This window comes from Zophobas morio, unplaced genomic scaffold (assembly GCF_036711695.1).
Source record: "Zophobas morio isolate AGI-343-1 ecotype UQ-CSIRO unplaced genomic scaffold, CSIRO_AGI_Zmor_V1 ptg000010l, whole genome shotgun sequence".
NCBI classification, from domain to species: Eukaryota; Metazoa; Arthropoda; class Insecta; order Coleoptera; family Tenebrionidae; genus Zophobas; species Zophobas morio.
Genome location: NW_026972115.1, coordinates 1594825 through 1618587, shown reverse-complemented (window position 1 = coordinate 1618587; position 23763 = coordinate 1594825). Strand labels below are relative to the sequence as shown.

The 23763-nt window shown below is 34.9% G+C and overlaps 5 protein-coding genes across 7 annotated transcripts; 3 read left to right on the top strand and 2 right to left on the bottom strand.

Annotated features, from left to right (window-relative positions):
- The first annotated feature begins 7290 nt into the window (after window positions 1-7290).
- On the top strand, window positions 7291-8971 carry LOC135126090 (pentatricopeptide repeat-containing protein 2, mitochondrial-like). Its single transcript, XM_064051894.1, has 6 exons — window positions 7291-7591; window positions 7637-7865; window positions 7911-8208; window positions 8259-8447; window positions 8497-8715; window positions 8763-8971. The coding sequence occupies exons 1-6, from the start codon at window positions 7501-7503 to the stop codon at window positions 8919-8921; spliced, it is 1185 nt and encodes a 394-aa protein (XP_063907964.1). The 5' UTR covers window positions 7291-7500; the 3' UTR covers window positions 8922-8971.
- Window positions 8972-9045: 74 nt separating this feature from the next.
- On the top strand, window positions 9046-19133 carry LOC135126092 (UDP-glucose 4-epimerase-like). Of its 3 annotated transcripts, none has more exons than XM_064051896.1 (5): window positions 9046-9339; window positions 17877-18117; window positions 18167-18641; window positions 18695-18976; window positions 19030-19133. In XM_064051896.1, the coding sequence occupies exons 2-5, from the start codon at window positions 17878-17880 to the stop codon at window positions 19110-19112; spliced, it is 1080 nt and encodes a 359-aa protein (XP_063907966.1). In that variant the 5' UTR covers window positions 9046-9339; window position 17877; the 3' UTR covers window positions 19113-19133. The 3 variants fall into 3 exon arrangements, with proteins under 3 accessions (XP_063907966.1, XP_063907967.1, XP_063907968.1); XM_064051897.1 differs by lacking the exon at window positions 9046-9339 and adding an exon at window positions 9345-9429; XM_064051898.1 differs by lacking the exon at window positions 9046-9339 and adding an exon at window positions 17718-17812.
- LOC135126091 (N(6)-adenine-specific methyltransferase METTL4) lies at window positions 18965-20414 on the bottom strand. The gene is made up of 3 exons (XM_064051895.1): window positions 20049-20414; window positions 19307-19994; window positions 18965-19254 (listed from the first exon to the last, which is right to left on the bottom strand). The coding sequence occupies exons 1-3, from the start codon at window positions 20325-20327 to the stop codon at window positions 19109-19111; spliced, it is 1113 nt and encodes a 370-aa protein (XP_063907965.1). The 5' UTR covers window positions 20328-20414; the 3' UTR covers window positions 18965-19108.
- Window positions 20415-20444: 30 nt separating this feature from the next.
- On the top strand, window positions 20445-22953 carry LOC135126089 (sodium channel protein Nach-like). The gene is made up of 9 exons (XM_064051893.1): window positions 20445-20848; window positions 20900-21106; window positions 21179-21478; window positions 21532-21649; window positions 21702-21978; window positions 22029-22079; window positions 22131-22257; window positions 22303-22412; window positions 22595-22953. Exons 1-9 carry the CDS (start codon window positions 20718-20720, stop codon window positions 22789-22791), a joined length of 1518 nt encoding a protein of 505 aa, XP_063907963.1. The 5' UTR covers window positions 20445-20717; the 3' UTR covers window positions 22792-22953.
- On the bottom strand, window positions 22764-23530 carry LOC135126093 (uncharacterized). Its single transcript, XM_064051899.1, has 2 exons — window positions 23421-23530; window positions 22764-23370 (listed from the first exon to the last, which is right to left on the bottom strand). The coding sequence occupies exons 1-2, from the start codon at window positions 23458-23460 to the stop codon at window positions 22940-22942; spliced, it is 471 nt and encodes a 156-aa protein (XP_063907969.1). The 5' UTR covers window positions 23461-23530; the 3' UTR covers window positions 22764-22939.
- Between the last annotated feature and the right edge of the window lie 233 nt (window positions 23531-23763).

Here is a 23763-nt window from a genome sequence, read left to right as displayed (position 1 = left end):
TCGATTATTCGAATTTTCGTTTTCTCGATTTCTCCACTTTTCGGTGCTTTTTCAATTCTTCAATTTTACGTATTTTCAAGTTTTTAATCTTTGACTGATGGATTGAATTTTTTGATTTTTTAATGTTTGAATTTCTCCAAATTTTTCAATTTTTTGATTCTTTAGTTTCTGTACATTTTAATTTTTCCATTTTTTTTTAATTTTGAATTTTTCGAATTCTCGCTGTTGCAGTACTTTGAGCTTTCTGTTTTCCAGTTTTTCGAATTTTTAAATTTGTTTTGGGCTTTCAATTTTTCGATTTCTAGATGTTTCCATTTTTTGATTTTTAAAATTTAAAATTTTTCTATTTTAAATTTTTCAATTGTTCCATTTTTTAATGTTTTAATTTCTCTATTTTCCAATTTTTCGATTTTTCTGTTTTTTCATATTTTAAATTTTCGATGTAACGAAACGTGGTGAAAAACTTCGGGTCGATTTATAAACTTGCCGCTGACGTTGCTATATATATTAAGAAAAGAAGACAAAATATAAACCCCGCCGACCCACCCCATTCCAATTAAATGACTTTTTATTCGTAGAAACTTAAGACACTTTTTAAATTTTCGATTTTTCGACATTTCGTTTTGTATTTTTTTTTTCATTTTTTTTATTTTTTGATGTTTCGATTTCTCGAGATTTTTCAGTTTTTAAATGTTTCAATTTCTCGTTCTTTCATTATTTCAGTTTTAGATTTTTTCAATTCTTCCATTTTTTTTTTCGATTTTCCAAATTTCAATTGTCGTTTCTAAGTTTTAGTTTGTCGATTTTTCGAATTTTTGATTCCTCGATTATTCGAATTTTCGATTTCTCGATTTTTTTCCCATTTCTCGATTTCTCCACTTTTCGGTGCTTTTTCAATTCTTCAATTTTACGTATTTTCAGGTTTTTAATCTTTGACTGATGGATTGAATTTTTTGATTTTTTAATGTTTGAATTTGTCGAGATTTTTCAATTTTTTGATTCTTCAGTTTCTGTACATTTTAATTTTCCCATTTTTTTTTTAATTTTGAATTTTTCGAATTCTCGCTGTTGCAGTACTTTGAGCTTTCTGTTTTCCAGTTTTTCGAATTTTTAAATTTGTTTTGGGCTTTCAATTTTTCGATTTCTAGATGTTTCCATTTTTTGATTTTTAAAATTAAAAATTTTTCTATTTTCAATTTTTCAATTGTTCCATTTTTTAATGTTTCAATTTCTCTATTTTCCAATTTTTCGATTTTTCTGTTTTTTCATATTTTAAATTTTCGATGTAACGAAACGTGGTGAAAAACTTCGGGTCGATTTATAAATTTGCCGCTGACGTTGCTATATATATTAAGAAAAGAAGACAAAATATAAACCCCGCCGACCCACCCCATCCCAATTAAATGACTTTTTATTCGTAGAAACTTAAGACATTTTTTAAATTTTCGATTTTTCGACATTTCGTTTTCTATTTTTTTTTCATTTTTTTTATTTGTTGATGTTTCGATTTCTCGAGATTTTTCAATTTTTTAATGTTTCAATTTCTCGTTCTTTCATTATTTCAGTTTTAGATTTTTTCAATTCTTCCATTTTTTTTTTTCGAGTTTCCAAATTTCAATTGTCGTTTCTAAGTTTTAGTTTGTCGATTTTTCGAATTTTTTATTCCTCGATTATTCGAATTTTCGATTTCTCGATTTCTCCACTTTTCGGTGCTTTTTCAATTCTTCAATTTTACGTATTATCAAGTTTTTAATCTTTGACTGATGGATTGAATTTTTTGATTTTTTTATGTTTGAATTTGTCGAGATTTTTCAATTTTTTGATTCTTCAGTTTCTGTACATTTTAATTTTTCCATTTTTTTTTTAATTTTGAATCTTTCGAATTCACGCTGTTGCAGTACTTTGAGTTTCTTGTTTTCCAGTTTTTCGAATTTTTAAATTTGTTTTGGGCTTTCAATTTTTCGATTTCTAGATGTTTCCATTTTTTGATTTTTAAAATTTAAAATTTTTCTATTTTAAATTTTTCAATTGTTCCATTTTTTAATGTTTCAATTTCTCTATTTTCCAATTTTTCGATTTTTCTGTTTTTTCATATTTTAAATTTTCGATGTAACGAAACGTGGTGAAAAACTTCGGGTCGATTTATAAACTTGCCGCTGACGTTGCTATATACATTAAGAAAAGAAGACAAAATATAAACCCCGCCGACCCACCCCATTCCAATTAAATGACTTTTTATTCGTAGAAACTTAAGACGTTTTTTAAATTTTCGATTTTTCGACATTTCGTTTTGTATTTTTTTTTCATTTTTTTTATTTTTTGATGTTTCGATTTCTCAAGATTTTTCAATTTTTTAATGTTTCAATTTCTCGTTCTTTCATTATTTCATTTTAAGATTTTTTCAATTCTTCCATTTTTTTTTTTCGATTTTCCAAATTTCAATTGTCGTTTCTAAGTTTTAGTTTGTCGATTTTTCGAATTTTTGATTCCTCGATTATTCGAATTTTCGATTTCTCGATTTTTCCCATTTCTCGATTTCTCCACTTTTCGGTGCTTTTTCAATTCTTCAATTTTACGTATTTTCAAGTTTTTAATCTTTGACTGATGGATTGAATTTTTTGATTTTTTAATGTTTGAATTTGTCGAGATTTTTCAATTTTTTGATTCTTCAGTTTCTGTACATTTTAATTTTTCCATTTTTTTTTTAATTTTGAATTTTTCGAATTCTCGCTGTTGCAGTACTTTGAGTTTTCTGTTTTCCAGTTTTTCGAATTTTTAAATTTGTTTTGGGCTTTCAGTTTTTCGATTTCTAGATGTTTCCATTTTTTGATTTTTAAAATTTAAAATTTTTCTATTTTAAATTTTTCAATTGTTCCATTTTTTAAGGTTTCAATTTCTCTATTTTCCAATTTTTCGATTTTTCTGTTTTTTAATACTTTAAATTTTCGATGTAACGAAACGTGGTGAAAAACTTCGGGTCGATTTATAAACTTGCCGCTGACGTTGCTATATATATTAAGAAAAGAAGACAAAATATAAACCCCGCCGACCCACCCCATCCCAATTAAATGACTTTTTATTCGTAGAAACTTAAGACATTTTTTAAATTTTCGATTTTTCGACATTTCGTTTTGTATTTGTTTTTTAATTTTTTTTATTTTTTGATGTTTCGATTTCTCGAGATTTTTCAATTTTTTAATGTTTCAATTTCTCGTTCTTTCATTAATTCAGTGTTAGATTTTTTCAATACTTCCATTTTTTTTTCGATTTTCCAAATTTCAATTGTCGTTTCTAAGTTTTAGTTTGTCGATTTTTCGAATTTTTTATTCCTCGATTATTCGAATTTTCGATTTCTCGTTTTCTCCACTTTTCGGTGCTTTTTCAATTCTTCAATTTTACGTATTTTCAGGTTTTTAATCTTTGACTGATGGATTGAATTTTTTGATTTTTTAATGTTTGAATTTGTCGAGATTTTTCAATTTTTTGATTCTTCAGTTTCTGTACATTTTAATTTTTCCATTTTTTTTTAATTTTGAATTTTTCGAATTCTCGCTGTTGCAGTACTTTGAGTTTTCTGTTTTCCAGTTTTTCGAATTTTTAAATTTGTTTTGGGCTTTCAATTTTTCGATTTCTAGATGTTTCCATTTTTTGATTTTTAAAATTTAAAATTTTTCCAATTAATAATTTTTCAATTGTTCCATTTTTTAATGTTTCAATTTCTCTATTTTCCAATTTTTCGATTTTTCTGTTTTTTAATATTTTAAATTTTCCATGTAACGAAACGTGGTGAAAAACTTCGGGTCGATTTATAAACTTGCCGCTGACGTTGCATTATATATTAAGAAAAGAAGACAAAATATAAACCCCGCCGACCCACCCCATCCCAATTAAATGACTTTTTATTCGTAGAAACTTCAGACATTTTTTAAATTTTCGATTTTTCGACATTTCGTTTTGTATTTTTTTTTTAATTTTTTTTATTTTTTGATGTTTCGATTTCTCGAGATTTTTCAATTTTTTAATGTTTCAATTTCTCGTTCTTTCATTACTTCAGTTTTAGATTTTTTCAATTCTTCCATTTTTTTTTTCGATTTTCCAAATTTCAATTGTCGTTTCTAAGTTTTAGTTTGTGGATTTTTCGAATTTTTGATTCCTCGATTATTCGAATTTTCGATTTCTCGATTTTTTCCCATTTCTCGATTTCTCCACTTTTCGGTGCTTTTTCAATTCTTCAATTTTACGTATTTTCAAGTTTTTAATCTTTGACTGATGGATTGAATTTTTTGATTTTTTAATGTTTGAATATCTCCAAATTTTTCAATTTTTTGATTCTTCAGTTTCTGTATATTTTAATTTTTCCATTTTTTTTTATTCTCGCTGTTGCAGTACTTTGAGTTTTCTGTTTTCCAGTTTTTCGAATTTTTAAATTTGTTTTGGGCTTTCAATTTTTCGATTTCTAGATGTTTCCATTTTTTGATTTTTAAAATTTAAAATTTTTCTATTTTAAATTTTTCAATTGTTCCATTTTTTAATGTTTCAATTTCTCTATTTTCCAATTTTTCGATTTTTCTGTTTTTTAATATTTCAAATTTTCGTTGTAACGAAACGTGGTGAAAAACTTCCGGTCGATTTATAAACTTGCCGCTGACGTTGCTATATATATTAAGAAAAGAAGACAAAATATAAACCCCGCCGACCGACCCCATCCCAATTAAATGACTTTTTATTCGTAGAAACTTAAAGACATTTTTTAAATTTTCGATTTTTCGACATTTCGTTTTGTACTTTTTTTTTCATTTTTTTTATTTTTTGATGTTTCTATTTCTCGAGATTTTTCAATTTTTTAATGTTTCAATTTCTCGTTCTTTCATTATTTCAGTTTTAGATTTTTTCAATTCTTCAATTTTTTTTTCGATTTTCCAAATTTCAATTGTCGTTTCTAAGTTTTAGTTTGTCGATTTTTCGAATTTTTTATTCCTCGATAATTCGAATTTTCGATTTCTCGATTTCTCCACTTTTCGGTGCTTTTTCAATTCTTCAATTTTACGTATTTTCAGGTTTTTAATCTTTGACTGATGGATTGAATTTTTTGATTTTTTAATGTTTGAATTTGTCGAGATTTCTCAATTTTTTGATTCTTCAGCTTCTGTACGTTTTAATTTTTCCATTTTTTTTTAATTTTGAATTTTTCGAATTCTCGCTCTTGCAGTACTTTGAGTTTTCTGTTTTCCAGTTTTTCGAATTTTTAAATTTGTTTTGGGCTTTCAATTTTTCGATTTCTAGATGTTTCCATTTTTTGATTTTTAAAATTTAACATTTTTCTATTTTAAATTTTTCAATTGTTCCATTTTTTAATGTTTCAATTTCTCTATTTTCCAATTTTTCGATTTTTCTGTTTTTTAATATTTTAAATTTTCGATGTAACGAAACGTGGTGAAAAACTTCGGGTCGATTTATAAACTTGCCGCTGACGTTGCTATATATATTAAGAAAAGAAGACAAAATATAAACCCCGCCGACCCACCCCATCCCAATTAAATGACTTTTTATTCGTAGAAACTTAAGACATTTTTTAAATTTTCGATTTTTCGACATTTCGTTTTGTTTTTTTTTTTCATTTTTTTTTATTTTTTGATGTTTCGATTTCTCGAGATTTTTCAATTTTTTAATGTTTTAATTTCTCGTTCTTTCATTATTTCAGTTTTAGATTTTTTCAATTCTTCCATTTTTTTTTTCGATTTTCCAAATTTCAATTGTCGTTTCTAAGTTTTAGTTTGTCGATTTTTCGAATTTTTTATTCCTCGATTATTCGAATTTTCGTTTTCTCGATTTCTCCACTTTTCGGTGCTTTTTCAATTCTTCAATTTTACGTATTTTCAAGTTTTTAATCTTTGACTGATGGATTGAATTTTTTGATTTTTTAATGTTTGAATTTGTCGAGATTTTTCAATTTTTTGATTCTTCAGTTTATGTACATTTTAATTTTTCCATTTTTTTTTTTAATTTTGAATTTTTCGAATTCTCGCTGTTGCAGTACTTTGAGTTTTCTGTTTTCCAGTTTTTCGAATTTTTAAATTTGTTTTGGGCTTTCAATTTTTCGATTTCTAGATGTTTCCATTTTTTGATTTTTAAAATTTAAAATTTTTCTATTTTCCAATTTTTCGATTTTTTTGTTTTTTAATATTTTAAATCCCCATCCCAATTATATGATTTTTTATTCGTAGAAACTGAAGACATGTTAAAAATGGAAAATTTTTGGTAAGGAAATATGGATTTTATAATTAAGTTCTTCTAGGTCTGGCAAAGCATGAAAACTTCATGACTAAACTTAACTCACTTGACATATACCTAGGTAAGAGTTTACAACTCCATTATGGCTACAATTGACAGTAATAATCCTTGCGGTCTGGGTCCATAAAGCTTACAATAGCCAGTTTGACTTAAGCCGTTCAAATCAAAAGTTTTACTAAGTGTATATCAAGTGAGTTTAGTATACATATCTATGGTTTGGGCTTAATCTTTGGCTTTAATTTTTTCTTAATATACATAGTATTTTTTTAACAAAACGATACTCAAAAACCTGTTTTTTATTGTAGAGAAATAAGAATATTGCAATTAAAAAATCAGCATAATTAAGATAGGGCGGATCGATGGGGTTACTACATCTTCCCTTTTTTCTAAGTATGTGTAGACTTATTTCTACAACAAGAAACTTAAAACATGTCTAAAATGGTAAATTTGTATAGCGAAATATCGATTTTGCAATTAGGCTTCAACCCATAATTGCAAAATCCATATTTCCTTGAAAAAATGTACCATTTAACCATGTTTTAAGTTTCTTGTTGTGAAAAGATGGCTATGTATATTAAGAAAAAATTGCAAATACATGTTTTTTATTTCTTGTAGAGAAATAAGGAGTTTGCAGTTAAGCTCCGCCCCCTTGGCTCACGACGAATAAAAGAAACATCACAATTGAGATAGGGTGGGTGGGCGGGGCTACATTTTCTATTTTTCAACTTTTGATAAAATGTAAAATTTTATTTATAAAGTGGCGTTAATAACTACTCCGAAAAATTGAAAAATCGAAAAGTAAAAAAATCGGAAAGTGTAAAAGCTGAGGACTGTAAAAATTGAAAATTTGGAAATTCGACAAGTAGAAAGATTCAAAATTCGAGAATCGAAAACTCGAAAAGCAAAAAAATTGAAAGTTTTAATGAATCGATTGCTTGACTAAACAGAAAATCAATTTCTCCGACTAGTGACTTTTGACTTAACGAATTGGTAGCACTGATAGTTCAAATGATTATTATAAAACCGGCCAAAATTTAATTAATTCCAGATTCCAACAACTAATACCGTTTTTGTTTATTAATTAGAAATCTGGAGTGTAGTTTTACTTTTTTGCGTTAGTGCGTTATTGTTGCACAAGTGAATAAATTTTTGAGGTTACGTCACCCGCAAGTGTCACTTTAAATTTAGCCGGAATTAAATTCGTCAAAAATGTCTCATACTTTACGACTCACACTCAGGACCCTTTGTTACCCCTTGAAAACCGACTTACTCAAACTAGCACCCGTTTCGTCGCCCCAAAGTAAGTAACAATTTTCTAACCCCACTTTCTCACCGCGATTTCCAGCATGCCGCTATTTGTACGCCAAAGCGACAATCGGGATTGACGCTTTCAGAGAGCAGCAGAAACAAACCAAGAGTCAGATGTTAAACATAGAGGCGAAATTCCGGGAGCGGATGAAGGGTTTTGCGGCTGAAGACTCCTCGAGTATGATTTTTACAGAAGACCTTAAAAACATGGTGCATATAGCAGAAACTGACGAAGATTTCGACTTAGTTGTAAAAATGGCGAAAAAGTAGGTTTTTGCGTGTCGTTTCATTATATAACTTGGGGGTTGTAGGTTCAATGGACAAAACAAACAGCTCCGGTTTGGCAATTTCGTTTTTGGGCCTGTTGTGATGCGCATGCTTCACGTTTTTAATAAGCCCGACTTGGCGCTGGAGTGCTTTAAGTCGCCGGAGCTCGAGGGACTGTTCGATCAGTTAATCACGTACCAGATTTTGTTAGATTTGTTGTATGAGAATGACAAGTATCAAGAAATGCTGGAGGTGTTTGACTTAGTCAAGGGCAAACAGTTGCAGGGGGCGAAGTACCCTAGGAACGCGGTGGTTCTTGTGATGGCCGGGTGCTACAAACTCGTAATAAAATTGTGTGATTTTTGTCACCAACTGATTTGTTTTTTTTGTAGAATTCTAAAGAAGGTACTGAGTATGCTTTAAACTTGTGGAACGAGTTGATGGCTGCGGGTCACTTCCCCATGCGTCGAGCGACGACGTTCTGCGCAGGTCTGGCTTTAAACCAGGGTAAACCTGAAGTCGCTTTAGAGATTCTAGGGGCGGTGAAAAACCCCAACTATGTCACGATTCGTAACTTAAAAGTATGTATTGACACGAAGCGCGACTTTTAAAAATTGTCTGAGTACTTAGGTGAGGGCTTTGAGCGAAATTGGACGCGTAGAAGACGCCATCGTTTTACTTAAGTCAGTAATCGCGACGGACCAACCAGGAGAAGTCACCCAGACTTTTAACAAAGAAGTAATGGAGTGTGTGAAAGCCGCGGTGGACAAACTTGAAAATCCAGACCTCACGTTGGAGTACAACAAGGTGGAGAAGTTGTTTGAAAAGGAGGGGCACATCTCAGATTTGGTAATCACAATGAGGTGTCATTGCTTGCCATTAATACCGTTTTTCAGACTTTGGATTCCCATTTATGTTCGGAAATCCAGCAGCCCCCTATCATGAATAATCGTCAAATAAATAAATTTAGTCGCTTTAGAGACAACACACGGAACACCGGTGATAGTGGCTACAACCGACCTCAAAGGCGGCCCGGCCTTAAAGAAATGGTTTAATTGTCTCCTTGTAGTGATAGTAAAAATAAACACTTTTCTAATTAGACAAAGACGACACCAATCCACTGTCGCCTCTTTTTTCTATTAATAGCCCCACTTGTCGGCGACATTTCTTTAAAACTCAGTCATCTCCGGCAAAATAACAACTCGAAATTCCTGCGTGTCGCGCTTTCCTAAAGGCGCTTATTCATGCGGCTGACCTTGAGAGTTCTTAAGTTCAAGGTTTCTTGTCCCTTGTTACGTCGTCTGCGGACAAGCTTTTCTCTTTTTTTTGTCCCGTCAATGATGGGTCCGTCAAGACCGAGCTGAAAGAGCAAGGCAAAGTGAAGATGTTCATAACTGTTGCTTTTTGTGTAAGGTGAACGACCAACCTAACTGTACACTACCTGCAGTTGACTTATCGTTTTTGACTACACACGTAAGTACAATCGCTCGCTGCGAATTTATTGCGGAATATTGAGTGGGCTCGGGTGGTTTTGTGGTGGTTTCCGAGGACGACGTGGAACGTGTAAGAATAGTTTATCTGTGTAGCGGCACGTGCTTTTAAAATTCGCTTGGACCGACGTGATTATAATTCAGTGCGGGTTCATGGTTTATTCGGTCAAGGATAGAATTTTTCATGGTTGTAATTACAATATTGTGTAAATCGAACAAGCTCTAAACACTCAGTTAGTTTCTTGTTGGCGGGATTAGGTCATGTGTTGTCGTTTCCTGGTGAAAAAGCGTGTACACATGCTTGGGAATGTGATAAGGATGTCTACACTTTGGTTGTAATGCATGCCATAAATTTTTGTTTTTGTTAATGTAAGATATAGCCGGATGTGGGGGGGGGTGAATCATGCGATTTGAAATGAGCTAATTGCTTTGTGGATTAAACTGCGTTGTAAACAGTAAATAAGATAATGGGAGTACTTATGAAATGGGTAGAAAGTTTCGAGCGACTGCTGCTAAAGGAATCGCGTTTTAATGCTAATTATGCCTGGACGCGTTTGTCCTTAGTGATTTTACGCACGTGTTTGCTAACATTGAAAAAGTGCCACTTTATATTTTTTTCGTAACAAAGAAACACAAAAAAGAATAGAAAGGTCGTTTTAATTTTAGATTTGGTCTTGGCTGTGTCGTGGGCGGATTATTCAATGTTTGCGTTATTATTGTTACTACAACTATTCTAAATAACATGCTTTCTGTTCTTAAGGGCACCCGTAATAAATTTGGTAAATAAAGATTCATTTATTGTTAAAAAATCACTCTACACATACTCAAACAAAAAGACGTCAAGTACGTAAAAAATATATAGTGTTCCAAGAAAAAAACGAATTTTATTTTGCGCCTCAAACTCTAGAATTTCTTAATTCTTTATTGTGAATAATAATTTTTGAAATGATGTCACTAATATATTTGTCTGCGAGTTATTCCTTTGAATTATCAAAAAATGTCAAAAAAGTGGAATACGTGGCAATGTCGCAAAAATTTTTCAAAAATAAGATATGGTCATAAAAAAAGGCCAATCAAAACCTGAAAAAAAATTGTGTTCTAATAAAAAAAAACAAGTTTTATATTGTACCTCATAAATTATTGAGTTTCTTATTTATTTAGTATGATTAATAATAATTTTCACGAATATTTTTGTCGGTAAAGTTATTCCTTTGAATTGTTAAAAAGTGCCAAGAAAATGGGAATAAGTGGCAACGTCGCATCAAATTTTCAAAAATAGAATATAGTTGTAAAAAAGACAGCAATCAGGACATGAAAAAATATGTAGTGTTGCAATAAAAAAAAACAATCCTTATAAATTCTTGGGTGGGGCTAAAATTTAATTGTTTTCTAGTTCTAGGAGCAAGCAATAGCCACGCCTACCCAACCCTTCTTTGTCTCAGTGATAGTTCTTAATATTGTTCAGTCCCATCTTAGCAAATTTTAGCCCCACCCACCCACCCTTTTTTTCTTGGAAGAGTGGGTCATCTGCCAAAATCAGTCTTATCTTGACAAGTACCAGCCCCACCCATCCACCCTTATTTTCTTGGAGGATATGTCATTTGCAAAAATCAGTCCCATACTTGCCAAGATAAGATCGATTTTTGCAGATGATCTATTCTTCCAAGAAAATAAAGGGTGGGTGGGCGGGGCTAGTACTTGTCAAGGTTTTATTGTCTTAGAAGAGTAGGTTATTTGGCAAGTACTAGCACCACCCTCCCGCCCTTTGTTTTCTTAGAGAGTAGATCATTTACAAAAATCAGTCTTATCTTACCCGCCCACCCGCCTTCTCTCGATTGTAATGATTTTTTTATTCGCCGTGAACCAAGAGGGCGGAGCTTAACTGCAAAATACTTATTTCTTTACAAGAAATTAAAAATATGCTTTTAAGTATCGTGTTGTTCAAAGAATACTAATAGTATATTATTAGAAAAAAAGGCAAAATAGTAGAAACATGAAACACGTTTAAAATGGTAAATTTTTGTAAAAAATATGGATTTTGCAATCAGTCTCCACCCCTTGGCTAACGATAAATAAAAAAAATCGTCCGAAATGAGCGAGGGCGGGTGGGCGGGGCTTATATTTCCCCTTTGTTTTCTTAATACGCATAGTCATGTTTTCATAATAAGAAACTTAAAACATGGTTAAAATGGTACATTTTTGCAAGGAAATATGGATTTTGCAATTATGGGGCGGCGTCTCATTGTAAAATCGATATTTCCTTATACAAATTTTCAGTTTTAAACATATTTCAAGTTTCGTGTTGTGAAAAGAAGTCTACACATATTAAAACACAAAGACAAAATGTCAGCCCGCCCTCCCACCCTATCTCAATTGTGATGATTTTTTTTATTCGCCGTGAACCAAGAGGGCGGAGCTTAACTGCAAAATACTTATTTCCTTACAGGAAATTAAAAATATGTTTTTGAGTATCGTGTTGTTCAATGAATACTACGTGTACCTATTAAGAAAAAAAAGCAAAATATTGGAAATTTAAAACACGTTTAAAATGGTAAATTTTTGTAAGAAAATATGGATTTTGCAATTAGGCTCCGCTCCTCGGCTTACGATGAATAAAAAAAAATCATCCGAATTGAGAGAGGGCGGGTGGGCGGGGCTTATATTTCCCCTTTGTTTTCTTAATACGCATAGTCATGTTTTCATAATAAAAAACTTAAAACATGGTTAAAATGGTACATTTTTGCAAGGAAATATGGATTTTGCAATTATGGGGCGGAGTCTCATTGTAAAATCGATATTTCCTTATACAAATTTTCAATTTTAAACATATTTCAAGTTTCGTGTTGTAAAAAGAAGTCTACACATATTAAAACACAAAGACTAAATGTCAGCCCGCCCACCCGCCCTATCTCGATTGTGATGATTTTTTTTATTCACCGTGAATCAAGAGGGCGGAGCTTAACTGCAAAATACTTATTTCTTTACAAGAAATTAAAAACATGTTTTTGAGTATCGTATTGTTCAAAGAATACTACGTAAATTAAGAAAAAAAGACAAAATATTAGAAAATTTTTGTAAGTAAATATGGACTTGGAATTAGGCTCCGCCCCTCGGCTTACGACGAATAAAAAAAAAATCATCAGTACTGAGATAGGGCGGGTGGGCGGGGTTTATGTTTTGCCTTTTTTTTTCTTAATATACATATCTATCTTTTCACATCAAGAAATTTAAAATGATACATTTTTGCAAGGAAGACTAATTGCAAAATCGATATTTCCTAGTACAAATTTTCCATTTTAAACATATTTTAAGGTTCATTTTGTGAAAAGAAGTCTGCACATATTAAAACAAAAAGGCAAAATATAAGCCCCGCCCTCCCACCCTATCTCAATTGTGATGATTTTTTTATTCGCCGTGAACCAAGAGGGCGGAGTTTAACTGTAAAATACTTATTTCCTTACAGGAAATTAAAAACAAGTTTTTGAGAATCGTGTTGTTCATAGAATACTATGTATATTAGAATAAAAAGACAAAATATTAGAAGTATAAAACACGTTTAAAATGGTAAATTTTTGTAAGGAAATATGGATTTTGTACTTTGCTCCGCCCCTCGGCTTACGACGAATAAAAAAAAATCATTACAATTGAGACAGGGCGGGTGGGCGGGCTTCCATTTTGCCTTGTTTTTCTTAATATATATATCCATTTTTTCACAACAACAAACTTAAAACACGGTTAAAATGGTATATATTTCCTTATACAAATTTTCTATTTTATACATATTTTAAGTTTCATTTTGTGAAAAGAAGTCTGCACATGTTAAAACAAAAAGGAAAAATGTAGCCCCGCCCACCCACCCAATTTCTATTGTGATGATTTTTTTTTATTCGCCGTGAACCAAGAGGGCGGAGGTTAACTGCAAAATACTTGTTTTTTACAAGAAATTAAAAACAGGTGTTTGAGTATCGTGTTGTTCATGGAATACTATATATATCAGAAAAAAAGGCAAACTATTAGAAACATAAAACACGTTTAAAATGGTAAATTTTTGTAAGGAAATATGGATTTTGCAATTAGGCTCCGCCCCTCGGCTTACGACGAATAAAAAAAAAATCAACACAATTGAGACAGGGTGGGTGGGTGGGGCATATATTTTGTCTTTTTTCTTAATATACGTAGTCGCCTTTTCAGAACAAGAAACTTAAAACATGTTCATTCTTTAGACAAATATGGATTATGTAATTAAGCCCCGCCCCTCCATCTGACAACGAATGAAAAATTCATCATAAGTGAGAATTGAGATCGGGGAGGGTATCGGTGGGGCCTAATCTTTAGTTCTATTTTTTTTCTTAATCTATATAGTATTCTTTGAACAATACGAAGCTCAAAGACATGATTTTAATTTCTCATAGATAAGGATTTTGCAGTTAAGCTCCGCCCCCTTGGCTCATGACGAATAAAAAAATCATCACAATTGAGAAAGGGCGGGTGGGCGGGGCTTATACTTTGCTCTTTTTTTCTTAATATACATAGCCGTCTTTTCACAACAAGAAACTTAAAACATGGTTAAAATGAAACATTTTTGCGGGGAAATATGGATTTTGCAATTATGGGGCAGAGTCTCAATGTAAAATCGATATTTCCTGATACAAATTTACGTTTTTAAATATGTTTAAAGTTTCATGTTGTGAAAAGAGGTCTACACATACTAGTAAAACAAAAAGGCAAAATATAAGCCCGCCCACCCACCCTTTCTCGATTGTGATGATTTTTTTATTCGCCGTGAACCAAGAGGGCGGAGCTTAACTGCAACATACTTATTTCTTTATCAGAAATTAAAAACATGTTTTTGAGTATCGTATTGTTCAAAGAATACTACGTAAATTAAGAAAAAAAGACAAAATATTAGAAAATTAAAACACATTTAAAATGGTAATTTTTTGTAAGAAAATATGGATTTTGCAATTAGGCTTCGCCCCTCGGCTTACGATGAATAGAAAAAATCATCAGAAATGAGATAGGGCGGGTGGGCGGGGTTTCTATTTTGGCTTTTTTTTTCTTAATATACAAATCCATCTTTTCACAACATGATATTTAAAATGATATATTTTTGCAAGGAAGTATGGATTTTGCAATTATGGAGCGAAGACTAATTGCAAAATTGATATTTCCTTGTATAAATTTTCCATTTTAAACATATTTTAAGTTTCATTTTGTGAAAAGAAGTCTGCACATATTAAAACAAAAAGGCAAAATATAAGCCCCGCCCTCCCACCCTATCTCAATTGTGATGATTTTTTTATTCGCCGTGAACCAAGAGGGCGGAGCTTAACTGCAAAATACTTATTTCTTTACCAGAAATTAAAAACATGTTTTTGAGTATCGTATTGTTCAAAGAATACTACGTAAATTAAGAAAAAAAAAAAGACAAAATTGTATAAAATTAAAACACATTTAAAATGGTAATTTTTTGTAAGAAAATATGGATTTTGCAATTAGGCTCCGCCCCTCGGCTTACGATGAATAAAAAAAAATCATCCGAAATGAGCGAGGGCGGGGCTTATATTTCCCCTTTGTTTTCTTAATACGCATAGTCATGTTTTCATAACAAGAAACTTAAAACATGGTTAAAATGGTACATTTTTGCAAGGAAACATGGATTTTGCAATTTTGGGGCGGAGTCTCATTGTAAAATCGATATTTCCTTATACAAATTTTCAGTTTTAAACATATTTCAAGTTTCGTGTTGTGAAAAGAAGTCTACACACATTAAAACACAAAGACAAAATGTCACCCCGCCCACCCGCCCTGTCTCGATTGTGATGATTTTTTTTATTCGCCGTGAGCCAAGGGGGCGGAGCTTAACTGCAAATTACTTATTTCTTTGCAAGAAATTAAAAACATATTTTTGAGAATCGTGTTGTTCAAGGAATACTATGTATATTAGAAAAAAAAGCAAAATATTACAAACTTAAAATACGCTTAACATGATAAATTTTTGTAAGGAAATATGGATTTTGCAATTAGGCTCCGCCCCTAGGTCTTGAAACGAATGAAAACTTCATTAGGTATTATTTAGATCAGGGCAGGTATGGGTGGGGCTTAATCTCTGACTTTAATTTTTTCTTAATATACAAAGTATTTTTTGAATAACACGATACTTAAAAACATGTCTTACAAGGTCATTTTTTGTAGAGAAATAATCAGGATTTTGCAATTAAATTCCGCTCTTTAGCTCTTGATGATAAAAAAAATCATCACAATTGAGACAGGGCGGGTGGGTGGGGCTTATATTTTGTTTTATTTTTCTTAATATACATAGGCGTCTTTTTAGAACAAGAAACTTAAAACATGTTCATTCTTTAGACAAATATGGATCATGCACTTAAGCTCCGCCCCTGTATCTGACAACCAATGAAAAAATCATCACAATTGAGACAGGGCGGGTGGGCGGGGCTTATTTTTTGTTTTATTTTTCTTAATATACATAGGCGTCTTTTTAGAACAAGAAACTTAAAACATGTTCATTCTTTAGACAAATATGGATCATGCAATTAAGCTCCGCCCCTCTATCTGACAACGAATGAAAAAATCATCACAATTGCGAATTGAGATCGGGGCGGGTATGGGTGGGGCCTAATCTTTAGCTATATTTTTTTTCTTAATATATATATATTATTCTTTGAACAATACGATACTCAAAAACATGTTTTTAATTCCCCATAGAGAAATAGGGATTTTGCAGTTAAACTCCACCCTCTTGGCTCTCGACGAATAAAAAAAATCATCACAATTGAGATAGGGCGGGTGGGCGGGGCTTATACCTTGCCTTTTTTTTTCTTAATATACATAGCCATCTTTTCACAACAAGAAACATAAAACATGGTTAAAATGATACGTTTTTGCAGGGAAATATGGATTTTGCAATAATGAAGCGGAGCCTAATTACAAAATCGATATTTCCTTACACAAATTTTCCATTTTAAACATGTTTTAAGTTTCATGTTGTGAAAAGAAGTCTAAACACATTAAAACAAAAAGACAAAATGTAGCCCCGCCCACCCGCCCTATCTCGATTGTGATGATTTTTTTGTTCGCCGTGAACCAAGTGGGCGGAGCTTAACTACAAAATACTTTTTTCGTTACAAGAAATTAAAAACATGCTTTTGAGTATCGTGTTGTTCAAAGAATAGAATGTACATTAAGAAAAAAAGGCAAAATATAATCTCTCAATTCTGATGATTTTTTTTTATTCGCCGTGAACCAAAATACTTACTTTTTTACAAGAAATTAAAATCATGTTTTTGAATATCGTATTGTTCAAAGAATATTATGTACAATAAAAAAAGGGCAAAATATTAGCCCCACCCACCCGCCCTATCTCAATTCTGATAATTTTTTTATTCGCCGTGAGCCAAGAGGGCGGAGCTTAACTACAAAATACTTATTTCTTTACAAGAAATTAAAAACATGTTTTTGAGTATCGTATTGTTCAAAGAACACTGTATAGATTAAGAAAAAAAGGCAAAACATAAACCCCACCCACCCACCCCATCTCGATTGTGATAATTTTTTTTGTTCTTAGCAACTTAAAATACGTTTAAAGTGGTAAATTTATGGATTTTGCAATTAGGCTCCGCCCTTAGGTCTGCCAACGAATGAGAACTTAAGGATTTTTCAGTTAAGCTTCGTGCTCTTGGCTCACGATGAATACAAAAAATCATCCCAATCGAGATAGGGCGGGTGGGCGGGGCTACTATTTTGCCTTTTTTTTCTTAATATGTGTAGACTTATTTCGACCACAAGAAACTTAAAACATGTCTAAAATGGTAAATTTTAAATAAAATTTGTCTAATCATCCCCACCAATAATGTGATGACATCACTTCAAAACTGTACTTAGCAAATGGGTTTTAAATTGTATAAAATAACAGTCCTAATTATACAGGATGGCTCAAAGAATTAATGAATCAGTCAATTTATTTTGTTGAATAAATCAAGAATTGCAAAATTGAATACTTTAAAATCTTGCAGACGTTTTAAAGTTATTGTAAGTATGTTAACTGTTAATCAAAATATATCTGTTTATTCCCTCCAAAAAAATTGATGACGTCATCTCAAAATTTTGCTGAATAAACTTCACCCAAAATTTGTAAAATATGATTAATTTTTACGTGTGATTTATTACACAGAGCAACATTTTCATAATTTAATATTTAAATAAATATAAATAAAGACAGAATAATTTAATTCACATCTTTTTTTTGCGTAATTTTATTTATTTTCACATCCTCAGCAACGTTTGAGTCTTGCATCAGGCTGATGACCCTAAATTTGCGCTAAATTGTTAAACCGTTGTGGTCAAATTCCTTGTACCTTCACACATCCACCGCAGAATTCCCCGAAACCGCTGACTCACCAAGGATACACATACGCACCGCGATGATCACATCCAAGGTTCCATTCAATTTCCCAATCGATAACATCTTCATCGCCAGTAAGCACCCATCAAAACTTGCAGGATGTCCCTATCCACCGTGTTCGTGACCGGGGGCGCCGGATACATCGGCAGCCACTGCATCGTGGAGCTCCTCAGCGCCGGATACGAGGTCATCGTCGTCGACAACTTCGTCAACAGCGTGAACGGGCCCGACGGCGAAGCCATGGCCTTGAAGCGCGTCGAGACCATCACTGGGAAAAGCATAACCTTCTACGAGTGCGACCTGCTGGACAAGGGCGCTCTGGAGGAGATCTTCTCCAAGGTGGGTGCCAAAACGTTGTCACAAAATGGCGGAATGTGTTCTTTCGCAGCATAAAATCGACTGCGTCATCCACTTCGCCGCCATAAAATCCGTCGGGGAGTCGATGGAGTATCCGCTGCTATACTACAAGAACAATCTAATCGGGATGCTAAATCTGCTCGAAATTATGGAACAATTCAGCTGCTACCAACTAGTTTTTTCTAGTTCGTGTACGGTGTATGGTGAACCTAGTTTTCTACCAATCACAGAGGAGCACAGCGTGGGAAATAGTATCACGAATGTGTACGGAAAAACCAAATATTTTATCGAGGAGATGCTGCAAGATATCACGCATGCTAACAAAAAGTGGAATATTATAGCGCTGCGGTATTTCAACCCTTTGGGGGCCCATCCCTCGGGGCTGATGGGTGAAGACCCCATTAAACCGTTCGCCAATATTATGCCGCTGATTTCGCAAGTGGCGATGGGGCGCTTACCAGTTTTGACCATTTTTGGCGGGGATTATAACACAGAGGACGGGACGGGTGAGTTTTAAAAAAATTATGGGTGTATCTAGTGTCTAATTTTTTTTTTTAAGGCGTTCGGGATTACATCCACGTTATGGATTTGGCCACAGGTCACGTGGCAGCCCTCAGCCTCCTCCAAAAATCCCACCAAAACTACAAAGTATACAATTTAGGTACAGGAGAAGGAGTTTCAGTGCTCCAGCTCGTAAAAACGTTTGAAAAAGTCACCGGGACCACGATTCCGTTCAAAATAGTGGAGAGGCGAGAAGGCGACATCTCGGTAATGTACGCCAACGCAGACCTCGCCGAAAAGGAACTGGGGTGGAAATCAAAACACACCCTGGAGGAAATGTGTACGTACTTTATTAATTTTTTAAACAATCATGTCAATGATCTATTATTACAGGCACTGATTTCTGGAGATGGCAGACGATGAATCCGCACGGATATCGCAACAAAACGACCAAAATGACCAACGGGCATCACTAAATAAATTTACTTACTTTTGTATAGAGACTTTCGTGTTGGAACCTTAGTACCTCGTTGCCGTAGCTCGTCCAGTTGGGGAGTAAGTAGCGGGCGAAGACCTCCAAACACGTGGGGTTGTCGGGGAGGAAGGGCTCCAACAACCCTATGACAAAAAAATAACAACACAAAAAAAAACAAACAAATTAAAGAAATACTTATTAAGGGTGGTTTGTGTGAATGAAGGGCGCTTGGCACACTAATCACGACCTTGTCACACGGCAACAACCCTTCAGACCCCCTACCCCCAAAAACAATTTGTTCAAAGGGTTGTTTTCTGGGTGGCTCAGCAAACTCACAAATAGGGACACCCATTTGGGTGACTTTCACCCAGTACCATTTCCCTAAATAAGACACACCCCATTTGGGGAAAATTTCGTCACGCAAGGCGCTCAAATGTTGGGCTGAATTAGTACACCACACTACAATCAAACCATCATGGTTTAAGTGATTTTCAAGTGGCAAATTTTTTAAATCTTCGTTGTACATCATGTTGTAACCATGATCCGTGTGTTTGCGTTTCCGACGGATGTATTTATTCCACCAGGGCGGATCCAAAAGGATCAAATCAAACTTCTCCTTGAGATACAAAGACATGTCTTTGACGTCTCTGCTGTAAAATTTGCAGTTGTGGGGGAACAGAAAAGCGCGATTTTCGATTATTTTACTAGTGGGGGCGTCGGGGTTCGCGCCGTGTAGGTCCGTGGTCAAGTTGTTCCCCGATTCGTCGTAAAGTGCAGTCGCTGTGTCCAGCGCTTCAGTGTTCCTAACCTCAAAATCAGTTTTAGTGAAATGATCTTCAAGTTCGGCGGACAAGTTCTGGAAGATAGTTTCGACATGACGGACCTTCAATTAGCGTTATTTAGTGTCAATAGTGATGCTTTCATTGTAAATAAATACCTCGGACTCGAACGGGTCGTCTGGATTTTTCGTCTTCTTGTGTTTACTTTTCGGGGGTTTATATGGGGCTGCAATGTTAAAAAGTTGTGGTTTTAGTTGAAAACTTGTCTCAGGGGTGTCCACTGTGCTATATATTTCGTCGATTAGCGCTTTGTGTGAAATAAAATAGCCGTATTTTGAATGTTTGATGATACTCATGTCAGCTGTCACTCGCGATGTGTTGCCAACTGTAAACACAAAAACACTAAAATATTTAAATCGAGGTGCTGTTGGTTGCATAATAAAATTGTTATTATTTTTAAATAGCAATGTTTAACAAAAATAAGACATCTGAATCCCTCTTTGACGTGCAATGAAATATTTCTCTGCAGACGACGCATTGTCGTACGAATTTGTCTGTCCGTCCGTCTGTCTGTCTGTTCTCAACTTTATTAAAAACAAGATATTAAAATAAATTAATACCCATTATTAAACTTCCCCTACTGGTCAATAAAACCATAAACCCCGTCTCGCGCTGACAACAATCCCGTTTCCAATTAACCAGTCGGCGTAAACACACCTCCATAAATTTTATATGAACCCACTTCCGTTCCTAATTTCCACAATTTTCCGTCGTGGAAATTTATCGGAAAAGAATGCCGCAGACCGCCGCAGAATAATAAGCTGACGATGATTGATGGACGTAAAAACAGAAAAGACTTTGCGTCTATTGTGTTCGAGACGTACAAAGACTTCGCCGAGAACACCAGCATCCATGGTCTCAAGTACACGGTGAAGAGGGACGTGGGGACGCACGAAAAGTGAGTACAAGGCATTTTGAAATCGTAAATAATAATAAAGTGTGTTTGCAGGATGTTCTGGATGGTCGTGGTACTAGCGGGACTGGGTGGTGCCGGGTACATGACGGTGCTGTTCTGGAATAGGTACACCAGCAACCCCACGAGGACCTCGATCTTGACGGCGTACGCCCCCAACACGGCGGTGCCTTTTCCGGCGGTCACGTTGTGCAACATTAACAGGATTATGGCGGACCAAGTGGAGGAGTTCGTGGAGGACTTGTAAGTAGGGTACTAGACCCGGCGCCTCCACCATAATACTATAATCATTTTAACAAACTGGAACACTACTAGGACTATACCAGAGGAGGATGTGGAAACTATCAGACGGGCGATACCTCAACTTCTTTCTTTCACAAGTCTGGATTCAAGAAAATACAACATATCAGAGTTGATGGTTTTACATAATGTCTTAGTAGAAAATAACTACAACGACATAGGTGTGGTTATGAAGAAGATCACACAACCTTGTAGACATATGCTTCTGAAGTGTATTTGGCAGTTTAAAACCGTCCCTTGTGACCGACTTTTCGAACACACTTTGACCACTGATGGCCACTGCTGCTCTTTCAATTATATTCGAGAGTACATAAAGTAAAAGAGCAACCCTTCAAGCTACTAATTCACCTACAAATAATTATTTTCAGCGCTAGTCGTCGCCCCATTCACACCCCATACAACGGATTTAACACCGGTTTGAAGCTACATTTGGATCCACAAATCCAAGAAATCCAGTACTCGAGTCTGCATTCCTCCGGCTTGAAAGTAAGTGGCGATTATTGCGTAAAAACAACTTAGGCAACCCATAATTCCCCAGGTGATGATTCACAGCCCGTGGGACTACCCCGGTTCCGGCTCCATCTACAAAATCGTATCAGCGGGCAGACAATCCTACCTCCAGGTCTCAGCAAGCAAGATAATCTGCAGCAGCGACATTAAAAGGCTCTCGATAGAACAAAGACAGTGCGCTTACAGCGACGAGGTTAAACTGAAATATTTTCAACTTTATTCGGACACGAACTGCCTGAGTGAATGTGAGGAGAAATATCTGTACGATAAATGCGGATGCGTCCCTTTTTATTATCCTTTCTCGAGTCAGTTAGGATTTTGTCAAGTGGTCACGTACTCAAGTATTTTCTTCCAGGGAGGCGGGTCTGCAATATCACCAGCATCCCGTGTCTGAAGGATTCGATAGGTAGGTAAAAGCCCGGTTCGAATTTGCCGCCGGTTCAGTTTAACGTTTCAGGGACGACATTGGTGAACATCACGAAGGCCTGCAATTGTCCTTCGCAGTGCGAGGACATATTTTATAGCGTGCTGTCGTCGACGGCCACGTTGGGGAGAGAGGAGGCCGCCCCTACGTCAGAATTTTTGTAAGGGGTGAAGGTAAAAGTTTTTTTATACAAGGGATGTTGTAGGGAGGATCAGAACGTCACAGAGAACAGTATCGCCCTCTATATTTACTTCTCAGGAGACAGGCAAACCATCCTCTTCAAGGACATCATAACTTCGACTATATACTTGTTGTGTAAGTAATTGACATTCTAATTAAAACCGGATGGTAGTTATCTTGACACTTTACCCACGTTATCACACACACCAACAAGACTGATAACGCCATTTATCATCTATAATCACTCTAATAACATGTTTCATTTTTAAATATTAATTCCATGCTGTGGCCATGTAACCGACACGTGACAATTTTAGCATCCTTTGGGGGCGTCTACAGCTTGTTCCTCGGCTGCAGTTTCGTCACCATCGTCGAAATCCTCTACTACTGCACCCTCCGCCTAATCGTCAACCTCAAGCTCGTGGGCAGGATCGACAAAACGGTCGCCAAGCCCAAGAAAGAGGACCCAAAACAAAAACTCTGGTCTTACGAAGGAAGCATCTTCCTCAACTGAACCTTTATTTCGTACTAATTTACACACCATTTTAGCTTAAGACTGCGCGTTTCGTCACCAGATGTCAGCACAAGAAACAACGCAGCGCGCCATCTGCCCAGCTACCACTGAATCATTTATTAAAACCTGTATTACACCGCTAAATAAATCACTGAACTAGTCTATCTGGGTTTTTCTCGACGTACTCGCAGCATTGTGCCTGTCTGGGGTAGTCGCACTGTCCACTAGTCGAATTGTAGACGAGGTAGTTGGGGCACGACATCAAGTAGCAGCACTGCTGCTCGTTGCAGTTGTAGTAGCTGAAGCAGCTGTCGGGGTTGGAGTGCAGGCCCGTGGACCACGGTTTCACGGTGCAGGTCTCCACCGGGACTAGCCCGTGGTTCTTGGAGCTGGTGACGCAGTGGTTGACGGTGGGGTCGAAGGTGTACTGCTCCGGACACGCGATTTCCTCGATTGTTACGTGATGGAAGAAGTCGAAGCGGAAGAAGGTGTCGGGGTTTTTAAAATTGCGCACTTGGAGCGGGAACTCGTCGAGGCGGGTGTCCGAGGTGATTTGGTAGCATGTCGAGGCCTCAAAAACTGCAATAGTGTTTAGTAAACCTGCAGATATTTTCGAGTCAAATACTTACGGACGAGCAAAGTTAACACAAGACACGATTTGGAGAACATCGTGAGTCGAACAATGGCTGGGAAGTGGTGATAGCGTGAGAATTGATAAGAATTAGCAACGATTGCTTTAATCTGTCGATGAGTGATAAAAACGAGATGATGGGTTGAGGTACATGTGAGAATTGATAAAACGTAGTTCGTTGCGTCGTGACGTCAAAATGCACATATTTTTTAAAGTCATCGTCTTTGAGTGTTCTTGTTAAAATTTGGAAGTCTGGAAATGCCGACATTTTTGTTAAAGTGGATGTAAGATATTAAAATAGGTATAAGTATGGTGGTATCAGCCGAAAAAGTGAACATTAA

What these genes read in the sequence shown, in the direction of transcription:
- LOC135126090 (XM_064051894.1), top strand. Translation starts at nt 7,501, where the DNA reads ATGTCTCATACTTTACGACTCACACTCAGGACCCTTTGTTACCCCTTG. An exon ending in GTTGTAAAAATGGCGAAAAA is followed by an intron (nt 7,866 to 7,910) that starts GTAGGTTTTTGC and finishes TGGGGGTTGTAG; the next exon opens with GTTCAATGGACAAAACAAAC. An exon ending in TGGCCGGGTGCTACAAACTC is followed by an intron (nt 8,209 to 8,258) that starts GTAATAAAATTG and finishes TTTTTTTTGTAG; the next exon opens with AATTCTAAAGAAGGTACTGA.
- LOC135126092 (XM_064051896.1), top strand. Translation starts at nt 17,878, where the DNA reads ATGTCCCTATCCACCGTGTTCGTGACCGGGGGCGCCGGATACATCGGC. An exon ending in TGGAGGAGATCTTCTCCAAG is followed by an intron (nt 18,118 to 18,166) that starts GTGGGTGCCAAA and finishes GTTCTTTCGCAG; the next exon opens with CATAAAATCGACTGCGTCAT. An exon ending in TAACACAGAGGACGGGACGG is followed by an intron (nt 18,642 to 18,694) that starts GTGAGTTTTAAA and finishes TTTTTTTTTAAG; the next exon opens with GCGTTCGGGATTACATCCAC.
- LOC135126091 (XM_064051895.1), bottom strand. Translation starts at nt 20,327, where the DNA reads ATGCAACCAACAGCACCTCGATTTAAATATTTTAGTGTTTTTGTGTTT. An exon ending in ACGACCCGTTCGAGTCCGAG is followed by an intron (nt 19,995 to 20,048) that starts GTATTTATTTAC and finishes CGCTAATTGAAG; the next exon opens with GTCCGTCATGTCGAAACTAT. An exon ending in ACACAAACCACCCTTAATAA is followed by an intron (nt 19,255 to 19,306) that starts GTATTTCTTTAA and finishes TTTTTGTCATAG; the next exon opens with GGTTGTTGGAGCCCTTCCTC.
- LOC135126089 (XM_064051893.1), top strand. Translation starts at nt 20,718, where the DNA reads ATGATTGATGGACGTAAAAACAGAAAAGACTTTGCGTCTATTGTGTTC. An exon ending in GTGTCTGAAGGATTCGATAG is followed by an intron (nt 22,080 to 22,130) that starts GTAGGTAAAAGC and finishes TTAACGTTTCAG; the next exon opens with GGACGACATTGGTGAACATC. An exon ending in TTCGACTATATACTTGTTGT is followed by an intron (nt 22,413 to 22,594) that starts GTAAGTAATTGA and finishes TGACAATTTTAG; the next exon opens with CATCCTTTGGGGGCGTCTAC.
- LOC135126093 (XM_064051899.1), bottom strand. Translation starts at nt 23,460, where the DNA reads ATGTTCTCCAAATCGTGTCTTGTGTTAACTTTGCTCGTCC. An exon ending in TGTGTTAACTTTGCTCGTCC is followed by an intron (nt 23,371 to 23,420) that starts GTAAGTATTTGA and finishes ACACTATTGCAG; the next exon opens with TTTTTGAGGCCTCGACATGC.